The following is a 13,175-nucleotide window of genomic DNA, read 5'->3' as shown; positions in this document are numbered from 1 at the left end:
ATTGACTAATATTCTCACTAAGGGTATTAGCAATAAGAGTTTTTGTTTTATAGTTGGCAAGTTAGGCATGTTTAATGTGTATGCACCAACTTGAGGGGGAGTGTTGTAATATTTGGGTTCATGGGTAATATTGTCCTAGGCGTATTATTGTCCTTATACCTATTCTAGAATATTCGCCCATGTATTATAAATAAAAAGGAGATGTGATCAATTAGTCACAAACCATTATTCACATTCTTCATTATTTTAAAACTTCTTTAACTTACAACACAATCATACATTGAGACCATATCAGATGAACACTCAAAGCCCAAAATCAATGTCTCCCTGATGGTCCATTAACATCCAAGAACCATTAGCAAGTTGAACCATCCCCTTATTCTTCTCAGCCCACCATGAAACAGGCACAAGATGTTCATCCTTCAACACATCTGCAGACATATTCACAAGTGCGATATCAAGGTCAATTTCCAACTTGAACCCTCCTGTGGTCCCTTGTGTGCCAGCGACACCATGCAAGTATGCTTGCAAGTTATGCCAACTTGAAAAATTGCCAGGACTCTTCAAGTAAGTAGACTTCTGAGTGTCGATCAATAGTTCTTGTCCAACATCGGAATAGCCCAAGAGCTGGTAGTTGGGGACGAAATCGGGGTTGTTGCAAATGCGCAGCAATCGGAGTTCATCTAATCCGGAGAAGAATTTTTGGAAATTGGCATCTCCAACATGGGGGCTGGCAATAACGAAAGCCGTCACTAGGCAGGCACTACCTTCTTTGGGCTTGTTCACTCCATTGGCAACTATGTCTACTGCGTTTAGTGTTGCAAGTGTTGCTCCCAAGCTATGGCCTGTTATAGTTATGCTGATCTCTTCGTCTTTGAATTTTTCCACTAGTCTTCTCACTTCATCCAATACCTGAAATGAATAAATGTGTAAATCTATAAATTTTTATATATTATTAATAAAAATACATAAATTTTTCAACTAGTCTTCTCACCTCATTCAATATGGAATGAAAAAACCACAAAACCACAAAACCAAAAAAAAAAAAAATTTGTTCCAAGAGAGGAAAAAGGACTAAGAGATTGCACTAACTTTAATCCCACAATGGAAATTTAAGAAGAGAAGAGGGAATGAGAGTCTATAATTAAGAGGAAGAAATGGTGTAAATTTTCAAAGTTGTAACCCCAAGGACGTAGCTTAGTTCGCAAGACCAACACTTCACAATTAAGTGGTCATGAGTTCAACTCTCCTTGGGACCTATCTAATAAAGAAAACTTGGTTATTATTAGGGGTGCAAGTTTGGCCCTAATGGCCCGAACCTGCCCTGGCCCGCCCTGAGCCCAAACAGGGCCTAGGTTGAGATACCTTGGCCTTGAGGGTGGGTCAAGGTCAGGAATTTTTGGCCCTGAGTTAGGGTCAGGCCGGGTCAGGGTTGAGGCCTCGGGCTGAGCCCAGCCCGGCCCAACCCGACCCTGTCTTCTATTTTGTGTTTTTGTTCTTGTTCGTTCTTCTTTCTTCTTTCTTTTCTTCTTCTTCTTCTTCTTCCTCCCAACTTGGCAAGCCCATGCATTTTCCTTTCCCAGCCTAACCAGCCCATTCATCTCCCTTTCCCAGCTTAGCCAGCCCATACATCTCCCTTTCCCCCCCATGGCTAGGGCCAATCAAGGTCAGCCCGGCCTGACCCTTAGGGCGGGTCAGGGTTGGATTTTTCTGGCCCTGAGTTAGGGTCGGGTCGGGCCTGGGCCCACCTAAGGGGGCTCAAAATTAGGCTAGGGTTTTAAAAGGCCCAACCCAACCCGACCCTGTTGCAACCCTAGTTATTCTTGGACTAACCAAATGGTTTAATAATAAAACACGGCCGACCTTTGAGCCCCACAAAGCCCGTGCATAGGCCGAAATATTTCAACCCGACCCTAGTGTTGGGCTCAGCCTTGGGATCCTCGGGTTGGGCCTATGTTTTGGACAAGTTTAATTCTGTTTTTTTTTTTATTTTTTTTTTTTTTTAACTATTTTACCCTTTATCTGTACCATTCATCGATACAATATCGGCCAAGTATCGATATCAATCACCTTCAAAATCATATAGTATCAATCAAATCGAACGATCTGATACCAATACCTCAAACCATGCATACAAATCTATGTTTTAACTCCCCTTTTTTGTTATGTCAGGCTCAAACTAGGATGGTTTACTTGGGTTTTGTGCTTTGTGCTTGCTGCCTGATTACGACCTTTCGTAACTTGTTAAATTAGCTATAAAATATCGTAAGAAACCTATTATATATATTGGGAAAACCTTCTTATCAGCATGTGTGATGACAATTGCGTTGTAGTCATGAATGATGTGGCAAATCTTATAATTAAATATTTAGAAAATAATCTTAATTATTCACATGTCAAATTTCAACCCTTAAATTCAATCATTTATCCTTCCGTGTAAGGGCATACCCTATCGTGTTTTTTATTCCATCCCCTTATGGTCCCATGCAATTTTCTCATAGTAGTCGTACATTTTAAATGCGGTTCTACTACATAAATAACTTGATTAGGCTGAAATTTGACATGTGAATAGGGAACTACAGAATCTTCTCGTCTACAAAATTTCATTCCCTTTTGAGTTGTTACATAGAAAAAATGTTTTATGGTTATAGAAGTCAAATGTAATTATAACTTTATGATAACAAGTTAAACCCTATTATATTAATCCACTGCTTAAAATAATCCAATATATCCAAACCAGTAGCATTCAGCAAAGAATGGTGGTTTGTCTAATGCATGCATAATATGTTATAGTAACAGGTGGATGGCTCGGTCTCAGTTTGGAATTTGGAGTATGACTTTATATATCAGTCGGTAAGTTATTCCCAATATTATAGTCCATATACGACAAAAGATGGATGCTCATTGGGTAATCCAGGGAGAACTGAAACAGGAGGTAATTTACAAGATCACATGGGAAGAGTCGGTTTTTTCTTTCAAAAAGTTCTTTGGAAGTGTAACGAATTTTGAAACTGAGTTTGCAAACCTTATTTGTGATCTACTCACAACCATGGAATTGAATATTTAAAATCTTTGGATTGAATGTGACTTTGCCTAAGAGGTGGTATATACCCAAGTATGCTTAATTCTTGGTCCATGAGACAAGATTAATACTTCTTGAGATCCTATTTATACTTTATTACATGGAAGATTATTCATTGTTATAGCGAGGCAGCAAATCCTATTGCCGACTACTTAGCTAAGGATGCAGCTAAAATCGGTTTTTCTTCCACTCAAATTTGATATTGTTAAACATAGAGATGTCTTTTGCAGGCTTACAAATCGCCTGGGTATGCCTGGACTTTAATCCTATACCATTTTCTTTTCTCTTGATATATACTTCATCTAATCTTCTAAAAATAAAAAGTTGTTTACGTGGCTCTCCAATCCAAATAATTAACAATGAGTTATATAGATTTTATCGGTAAGATTACGTTTGGTGATACTATACATCATATCTAGATGGAGCGAAATTTTATGAATTGGACCACGTGTTCTAGAATTTTTCACCAAATTTGGGATTCCATCTTTCTGAGGTTAGGGATAAGGTGCCAGCTCTACAAGAATCATGTATGGATACTCCCTTTAATAGGTTCATGGTTTCTTGTTGGAAACCTAAAAATTAAAGAGAAGAAGGCAAAAAATTATTTACCTGTGCTCTAGCACTAGACTGGTTGTAATGGGAGCGTGGATCATCGGAAGTATACATGGAGTACCAACCCTGATGCACCTTAGCATCAACTGAACCCGGTCCAAATATAGGATCAGCAGAGACCAATGTGAAATTCAAGTCATTAGCCCATTCCATAGGCTGAACCGTTCCCCTCCATGCAACCACAATATCTCTCCTTCCCAAAACTTCCTTCCCTTCATCAGTGGCCACAGCAACATAACCTATCCAATTGGATTCCTTACACCATGCCTCCCTTGATAAAGACTTCAATATGAAAGCATCTGGAACGTCTATTGAAGAAGTGGCGTAGAGAAACTTGGTCACCTCATACTTGTATGGATTGCCCATCTCCAAACCCACCTTCGAAAAGAAATCCGACTGCCCGTACCGGCTGCTTCCGGCATACTTGGATGCTTTCTCTGAGTTGAAGGCAGTGTATGCTGCCTGAGCCATTTGGCCGTAATGGATGATGTATCGCCGGAGATCGATGTTAAGTGGGTCTAGCATTTTTTCCCACTTATCTTACCCGCTCATTTGCTTCCATATTCTGGAAAAGCTATGAGTTTGGCTACCCATTCTTTCTTTGATCCAACCAATCCCTTGGGGATTTTTTTGGGTTGTTTGATCGATCATGCCAATAATCAATTTTATACACTAGGAGATTGGACCAGGTCTGATGGATGGTTTTCAAATCAAGAAGCCAAAAAGGTTTTACGAAAAAAAAAGAAGAAGCCAAGAAGGTGTTTGCTTTGCATGCATAGCAGGGGCAACCCTAAACCTACCATTCTAACTTCGTTCCACCTACTGATACTGATTGAGACATTCTAACCAGCTAATTATCCAGAAAGTAAAGGATTTTGGTTTACCTGAGCTAACATAACGACCTAGCCTCTCTCTTGGCATGATATTGTTTATCTTGGTCTAATGGGTCTCACAGTTTTAAAATGTACGTATCATACCAAGTAGATGAGACTACTCTTTATCAATAGCTCAGGATCTTCGTTCCTCCCTAGCCGATTTGGTTTCCACCACTACAAAATATGTGATTTTTAGCCGTGGTTTTTTTCGTGGCTATTGATCCAAAAACTGCGAAAGGTTTTTAACCATGGTTTTAAAACCGCGGCTCATCCGCGGCAGAAAGTAGTGCTGTATTTGAAAAATGGGCTATCGACACGGTTTTAAGATCCAAGCGTGTATTGTGTTTTTGGTCACGGTTTTCAAAAACCGAAGTTATAAAGGTGGTGGTACATCTACCCACGAATCGTGTTTTTATCTGCGGTTTGAGAAAACCGTGATAAAGGTGGTGGTACATCCCGTATTTTTTTAAATTAATGAAATAATACTTTTTCTATATTTAGTTTTTATAAATAATTAATTTCTAATTATACATTTAGCTGCGTTTTAAAAAACTGTGGCTAAATGTTGATTTTCAATTAATAAAAAAACCCCAACCCACCCGACACCACTTGCCCCCAGTACACCCCTCTGTACCACGCCCCATGCCTGCTATCCCACCCAAAAAGAGAAAGTCAATGTCCTTTTCAATTAATTAATTCCTTGTTGTGTATGAAGTTGTTCTTCCCCAAGTCAATGAGTCATGCTTCACGGTCTCATGCATGATTCATCCCTTCGTTAATATCATAGTTGCCGACTTGCTGTCCCAAAACTCACACACGCACATAGAGAGAGAGAGAGAGAGGAGCACTGGATTGTATTATTGTTCAATGAAAAAAAAAATTTCAAAGCAATAGATGATGGTTAAACGAAAAAGAATGAATTAATATCAGGTGAACATTTGATCGAGAAGTAAAACCAGGGACATTGCAAAAGCAGGATTGAAACCTGGTCGAACGATCAAAAGAAAAACGCCGAGCCCATAAGGGATGCCTTGAATTCAAGAATCTTTCTTCTTAATCTCTGCAACTACTGCTCCTAGCTCATCGTCTACCCCTATAGCCAACCCCCTGCCCCCGCATTGCAGCACCCCACCCTGTTGCACAACCCCGCTCAGCCCCCACCTACTTCACAACACCACCACTGCCCTCACCCAGACTTTGCGCGCAACCCCTGCCCAACAGGGTGGTGTTTCCTACACCCTCTCACAAGGTGCCATGAAATGATGCCTTTGCCCCCTGGGTAGATACTCAGGAGTGCTCCCCTGTTGGCCCTGATGCTTGTGTAGAGATCATGTGACCAAATAGAGATCTCTTGTCCAAAAAAGTATTAGAACCATATGAACTACTTCTTTGATAGGTATTGATCAAGGTAAAAGATTTTTGATGGGTCTGTAAGTTTCATTATTAATTTAGACATTAGAGTGTTCTAAAGATGGGTTGGGGTTCCCTAGTCTGTCTCCCCATATAAGAATATTTTGAGGGGTTTCATTTGGACCATTGGATCTGAACATATGAATATTATATATTGATTTGGAATAAAACAATATATAATTTTACGAAATACATAAATATAATCCAAAGCTCCCGTGGGTGTCTTTGGTTTGAGGAACTTCTCTACTTCCTTGTCAGTTTATTTTTGGATGGAAATGCTTACATGAATGTTTTCCTACTGATGGTATGGTCTGTCAAAAGAATTTAGATCCTTTGCTGCCGCCTGCCCGTGCAGCTGGCATGCAACCTCGCAAAGGCAGGGCGTGGACCCCACATGGGCCCCACCCAAGCAGGGTGCTCGGGCAGTGGGTAGGGCTGTTATTTTTCCCTGGTCTGTGTGAGGCTGCACACCGGCCGCACGGACAAGCGACATCAGAGGATCCAAATCCCTGTTGAAAAGGGTTTTCAATGCCTTTAAGATGTGATCTTTGCAATGAGGCTGCTGAGTCCTTCATGCATATCTTCCTAGAGTGCAAATTCTCTTTGGCGGTGTGGGATGCATACATGAGCCGATTTGATCTTTGAAATGAGGCTGCTGAGTCCTTCAAGCATTTATCAATTCAAAATATGACGGTATGATGGAGGAGAAAAGCTCATAGTTCATCACTTAGTGGTACATGTTGTGCATGTTTTATTCTTGTTCCCTACTTTATATGGCAGGAATGAAATTATTGAAGAATTGAGAGGTGGAGGAGGGGAAAGCAGTAGGTTTTCAAAATTATTTTAAATGAGATCAGATCAAGACCTGCTCATTCCTAGGTGTTCCAATAATTCCAAGGAAGTCGGCTACGTAGTTGGAGATCTTTTGGTGTTGTCCTCCTAGAAATTGGATGAAACTTATTGTGGATGGTTTTTCACTTGGTAACCCTTGGAGGTGATTTGCTAGGCAGGGTGCCAAGATGATAGAAGATCTACAACAGGTTATTTCATCTTTGTTGTTAGAAACTTGATTACTTGGAGAAGTAAGAAGCAAACAGTTGTTGCTCAATCTAGTGCTGAAGCAGAATTTAGAGCTATGTCCCATAGAATTTGTGAACTTCTCTAGCTCCAAGGACTTCTTCGAGAGTTACATGTTGCTGTTGATCTTCCTCTGCGTCCTTATTGTGATAGTAAATCAGCAATAAGTTTTGCTCACAATCCAGTTCAACATGATCGAACCTAACAAATTAAAATTGATCGTTATTTTATCAAGGAAATGCACGAACAAGGACTTATTTGTGTTTCTTTTATTCAGTTTAGTGAGCAGTTTGCTGATATTCTCACTAAGGGTATTAGCAGTAAGAGTTTTTGTTTTATAGTTGGCAAGTTGGGTATGTTTGGTGTGTATGCACCAACTTGAGGGGAAATATTGTAATATTTGGGTTCAAGAGTAATATTGTCCTAGGGGTATTATTGTCCTTGTATCTATTCTGGAATATTCTCCCATGTATTATAAATAAAGAGGAGATGTGATCAATTTGTCACAAGCCATCATTCACGTTCTTTATTATTTTACAACTTTTTTATAATACAACACAACCACATTGATCAGACCATATCAAATGAACACTCAAAGCCCAAAATCAATGTCTCCCTGATGGTCCATTAATATCCAAGAACCATTAGCAAGTTGAACCATCCCCTTATTCTTCTCAGCCCACCATGAAACAGGCACAAGATGTTCATCCTTCAACTCATCTGCAGACATATTCACAAGTGCGATATCAAGATCAATTTCCAACTTGAACCCTCCTGTGGTCCCCTGTGTGCCAGCGACACCATGCAAGTATGCTTGCAAGTTATGCCAATTTGAAAAATTGCCAGGACTCTTCAAGTAATTAGACTTCTGAGTGTCGATCAGTAGTTCTTGTCCAACATCAGAATAGCCCAAGAGCGGGTAGCTGGGGACAAAATCGGGGTTGTTGCGAATGCGCAACAGTCGGAGTTCATCTAATCCGGAGAAGAACTTTTGGAAGTTGGCATCTCCAACATGAGGGCTGGCAATAACGAAAGCCGTCACTAGGCAGGCATTGCCTTCTTTGGGCTTGTTCACTCCATTGGCAACTATGTCTACTGCGTTTAGTGTTGCAAGTGCTGCTCCCAAGCTATGGCCTGTTATAGTTATGCTGATCTCTTCGTCCTTGAATTTTTCCACTAGTCTTCTCACCTCATCCAATACCTGAAATGAATAAATGTGTAAATCTACAAACTTTTATATATTATTCATAAAAATACATAAATTTTTCTACTAGTCTCCTCACCTCATTCAATATGGAATGGAAAAAAAAAAAACCTTCTTTTTGTTCCAAGAGAGGAGAAAGGACTAAGAGATTGCACTAATGTTAGTCCCACAATGGAAATTTATGAAGAGAAGAGGGAATGAGAGTCTATGATTAAGAGGAAAAAATGGTGTAAGTTTTCATAGTTGTAACCCCAAGGACGTAGCTTAGTTCGCAAGACCAACACTTTACAGTTAAGAGGTCATGAGTTCAATTCTCCTTGGGACCTATCTAATAAAGAAAACTTGGTTATTTATTGGACTAACCAAATGGTTTAATAATAAAACATGGCTGACCTTTGAGCCCCCACAAAGCCCGTGCATAGGCTGAAATATTTCAACCCGACCCTAGTGTTTAGCCTTGGGATCCTCGGGTTGGGCCTATATTTTGGACAAGTTTAATTCTATTTTTTTTTTTTTTTTTTTTTTTTGTTTAATGAGGTTTTTATAAAAAAAAAAAAACTATTTTACACTTTATCTGTACCGTTCATCGATACAATATCGGCCAATTATTGATATCAATCGCCTTCAAAACCATACAGTATCAATCAAATCGAACGATTTGATACCAATACCTCAAACCATGCATACAAATATATGTTTTAACTCCCATTTTTTGTTATGTCAGGCTCAAACTAGGATGGTTTACTTGGGTTTTGTGTTCTGTGGTTGCTGCTTGATTATGACCTTTCGTAACTTGTTAAATTAGCTATAAAATATCGTAAGAAACCTATTATATATATTGGGAAAACCTTCTTATTAGCATGTGTGATGACAATTGTGTTGTAGTCATGAATGATGCGGCAAATCTGATAATTAAATATTTAAAAAATAGTCTTAATTATTCACATGTCAAATTTCAGCCCCTTCAAATCGATCATTTCTCCCTCCGTGTAAGGGTATATCCTATCGTCTATTTTCTTCCATCCCATTATGGTCCCATGCAACTTCCTCAGAGCAGTCCTATATTTTAAATGCTTTGTTCTACCACATGAATAACCTGATTCGATTAAAATTTGACATGTGAATAGGGGACTATAGAATCTTCTCGTCTACAAAATTTCAACCCCATTTGAGTTGTTACATAGCAAAAATGTTTTATGGTTTCGAAAGTCAAATGTAATGATAACGTTATGATAACAAGTTAAACCCTATTATATTAATCGAATATGTCTAAACTAGTAGCATTCAGCTAAGAATAGAGGTTTGTCTAATGTATGTATAATATGTTATAGTAACTGGTAGGTGGCTCGGTCTCGGTTTGGAATTTGGAGTTTGACTTTCTATTCTTTTGCTAAAGATCAGCAATGTATTGATTGTGTGAAATGTAAAAGAATCAATATACAAGAAAAAGTAAATGAGAACAAATCTGAGCCTAGGTGAGAGCTAGGGAGCTCTCAGCCTCATCAACGAGAAGGAACCATCCCTGCTATTTGAAGCAGTGCAGTAAAATTCTAAGGGAATCTGTAATAAGGACGATCGGATGTTTCCCAGGAGATAGCATGGGCAAGGAACCTTGGAGGAGAGCTCCAGAAGTTGGTTGTTCGCTCTTTGGCTGCGTAGTTCACTAGCTTATCGCTCCAGAGTTTGACTTTCTATACCAGTCGGTAAGTTATTCCCAATATTATAGTCTATGTACGACAAAAGATATATGTATATGTTCGTATTCTTAGCTTTATAAACTTAATGTAGATGGATGCTCATTGGGTAATCCAGAAAAAATTGAAGCAGGAGATAATTTCAAAGATCACATGGAAAACACATGGGAAGAGTCAATTTTTTTCTTTCAAAAAGTTCTTTAGAAATGTAACGAATTTTGAAGCCGAGTTTGCAACCCTTATTTGTGATCTACTCACAACCATGAGAATTGAATATTTAAAATATTTGGATTGAGTGGGACTTTGCCTAAGAGGTGGTATATATATACCCAAGTATGCTTATTTCTTGAGTTCCTATTTGTATTTTATTACATGGAAGATTACTCATTGTTATAGACAGGCAAATCCTATTGAACGATTTGTTTGTAATGGCAAAATGGGATTGGCCAGCCCTGGCTAGTCTTCATATTCCTGCATGATGTAACACTTTCTCTATTTTAATACATACATTGCTGATCTTTACCCAAAAAAAAAGGCAAACCCTATTGCCGATTACCTAGCTAAGGATGCAGTTAAAATCGGTTTTTCTTCCATTCAATTTGATCTTGCTGAACATAGAGATGTCTTTTGCAGGCTTACAATTCGTCTGGGTATGCCCAGACTTTAATCCTATACCCTTCTCAATTCTCTTGACTACTACAATATAGATTTTATCGGTAAGATTGCGTTTGGTGATACTATATATCATATCTAGATGGAGCGGAATCTTATGAATTGGGCTACGTGCTCTAGAATTTTTCACCAAATTTGGGATTCGATCTCTTATGAGGTTAGGAGTAAGGTGCAAGCTCTACAAGAATCATATATGGATACTCCCTTTAATAGGTTCATGGTTTCTTGTTGGAAACTAAAATTTAAAGAGAAGAAGGCAAAAAAATTATTTACCTGTGCTCTTGCACTAGACTGGTTGTAATGGGAGCGTGGATCATCGGAAGTATACATGGAGTACCAGCCCTGATGCACCTTAGCATCAACTGAACCCTGTCCAAATATAGGATCAGCAGAGACCAATATGAAATTCAAGTCATTAGCCCATTCCAAAGGCTGAACCGTTCCCCTCCATGCAACCACAATATCTCTCCTTCCCAAAACTTCCTTCCCTTCATCAGTGGCCACAGCAACATAACCTATCCAATTGGATTCCTTACACCAAGCCTCCCTTGATAAAGACTTCAATATGAAAGCATCTGGAACGTCTATTGAAGAAGTGGCGTAGAGAAACTTGGTCACTTCATACTTGTATGGATTGCCCATCTCCAAACCCACCTTCGAAAAGAAATCTGACCGCCCGTACCGGCTGCTTCCGGCATAGTTGGATGCTTTCTCTGAGTTGAAGGCGTTGTATGTTGCCTGAGCCATTTGGCCGTAATGGATAATGTATCGCCGGAGATCGATGTTAATTGGGTCTAGCAATTTTTCCCACTTATCTTGCCCGCTCATTTGCTTCCATATTCTGGAAAAGCTATGAGTGTGACTACCCATTATTTCTTTGATCCAACCAATTTCTTGGGGATTTTTTTGGGTTGTTTGATCATGCCAATAACCAATTTTATACACTAGGAGCTTGGACCAGGTCTGATCGATGGTTTTCAAATCAAGAAGTCAAGAAGGTTTTTACCAAAAAAAAAAGCCAAGAAGGTGTTTGCTTTGCTGGATTTGCATGCATGGCATGGGCAACCTTAAACCTACCATTCTAACTTCGTTCCACCAACTAAAACTGATTGTGACATTCTAACCATCTAAGAAATCAGAAATTAAAGGATTTTGCTCTACCTAGGCTAATGTAACGATCTAGCCTCTCTCTTGACATGATATTATTTGTCACAGATTTTAAATGTACGTGTCATATCAAGTAGAGGAGGTTATTCTTTATCAATAGCTTAGGATCTTCCTCCCTAGCCGATGTGATTTTCACTCCCTCACCAATCTCCCAAACCCCTTAGTACTAAGTTGTTTCTTGGTGAGGACCCCTCAACAATATATCTCCCAGGCAAGTCGGTACTATGCCATTTTCTTAGGTGTCATAACTAGCTAGTACTTAATATACAGTCCAAGTTAGTGTACATGGGTTGAATTAAGCTGAACGAGAGGTTGGCTAATAGACCCAATCATGGGTTTTTAACATTCAAAGGCTAATTAGGTTCACTTGCATCATTAATGCTTTCTTGGTTAGCCGATTAGCCCACCCAATTTGCATCCTCTACTGTCGAGCTGCCCGACAGGACCCTACTGTCAAGACACAATAAGGCGAGGAATGACCGCCTTACCCCTTCCCAAGTACCTTGCCCGAGTGAGGGTAAAGAGGTCAATAACCGCTTTGTTGTGTCTTGGCAGTAGGGTCCTGCCGGGCAGCTCAACAGTAGAGGATCTAATCCTAGCCCACCCAATTCAAACAAAAAATATTCTTGTTTTTTTGGTAAACGGGAAGATTATTGCAGGAAGGGGGTACAACCAGTGGCTTCTCACACAGAGCTCCTGAAGCCACCGAATGGAATTTGGTCAATCTGTCGCGTACCCAAGAGACAGGGATTCAGACAAAAAATATTCGCATATAAATTTTGGGGAGAGGGATACACACATTGCCCATGTGCGATAAACTAGCGGGCAATACCAACGAGGTGTGGGATGGGATATCATACAGGAGGGTAAAAGGGGGAAAACATAAATATACACAGTGAGAACTAGCTTAGACAGTGTATCCAGCCTTTTTCCTAAAAAAAATTACCAGAATAAATGGTAAATGGTCAAAATCTAAGCCAGCCTACCAGCTGCGATTGAGCCATGAATTATTTTTTAATCAGCTGAAGCTTTTTCACTCTTACTTATTATACCACGTAACTTGATTTTGCAATTGCATTCTTTGACAAGATTATGGGATTCCACCTTCATTACTTTTCTTTTCTTTATTTATTATTTCTGACTTACGATCGAACTAATGTAATTAAGTTAAAAGACTTTTTGGTTCAGGAGTTGCTATCAAAGTCTCATGTTAGGCCAGTCTAATGGATACACTGATACTGAAAATTTTCTTTGAAAACCCTAACCCTACCCTTACCCTTTAAATGCAAAATGGGATATTGGGTCACCTTCGATTGGATCATTGCCTTGCAAGTTCCAAAGTTCAAGCTAACAAGTAATTCTTATTCTTGAATTGGTTTTTG

At 39.3% G+C, this 13,175-nt stretch overlaps 2 protein-coding genes across 2 annotated transcripts; both read right to left on the bottom strand.

Annotated features, from left to right (window-relative positions):
* Window positions 1–284: 284 nt before the first annotated feature.
* LOC122639302 (phospholipase A1-II 1-like) lies at window positions 285–4,249 on the bottom strand. Its single transcript, XM_043832126.1, has 2 exons — window positions 3,692–4,249; window positions 285–912 (listed from the first exon to the last, which is right to left on the bottom strand). Exons 1-2 carry the CDS (start codon window positions 4,217–4,219, stop codon window positions 304–306), a joined length of 1,137 nt encoding a protein of 378 aa, XP_043688061.1. The 5' UTR covers window positions 4,220–4,249; the 3' UTR covers window positions 285–303.
* A 3,380-nt stretch (window positions 4,250–7,629) lies between these two features.
* LOC122639107 (phospholipase A1-IIgamma-like) lies at window positions 7,630–11,496 on the bottom strand. The gene is made up of 2 exons (XM_043831941.1): window positions 10,900–11,496; window positions 7,630–8,257 (listed from the first exon to the last, which is right to left on the bottom strand). Exons 1-2 carry the CDS (start codon window positions 11,494–11,496, stop codon window positions 7,649–7,651), a joined length of 1,206 nt encoding a protein of 401 aa, XP_043687876.1. The 3' UTR covers window positions 7,630–7,648.
* Window positions 11,497–13,175: the final 1,679 nt, after the last annotated feature.

The sequence above is a fragment of the Telopea speciosissima genome, chromosome 9 (assembly GCF_018873765.1).
Source record: "Telopea speciosissima isolate NSW1024214 ecotype Mountain lineage chromosome 9, Tspe_v1, whole genome shotgun sequence".
Taxonomy (NCBI): domain Eukaryota; kingdom Viridiplantae; phylum Streptophyta; class Magnoliopsida; order Proteales; family Proteaceae; genus Telopea; species Telopea speciosissima.
This window is presented reverse-complemented; position numbering and strand designations above follow the sequence as displayed.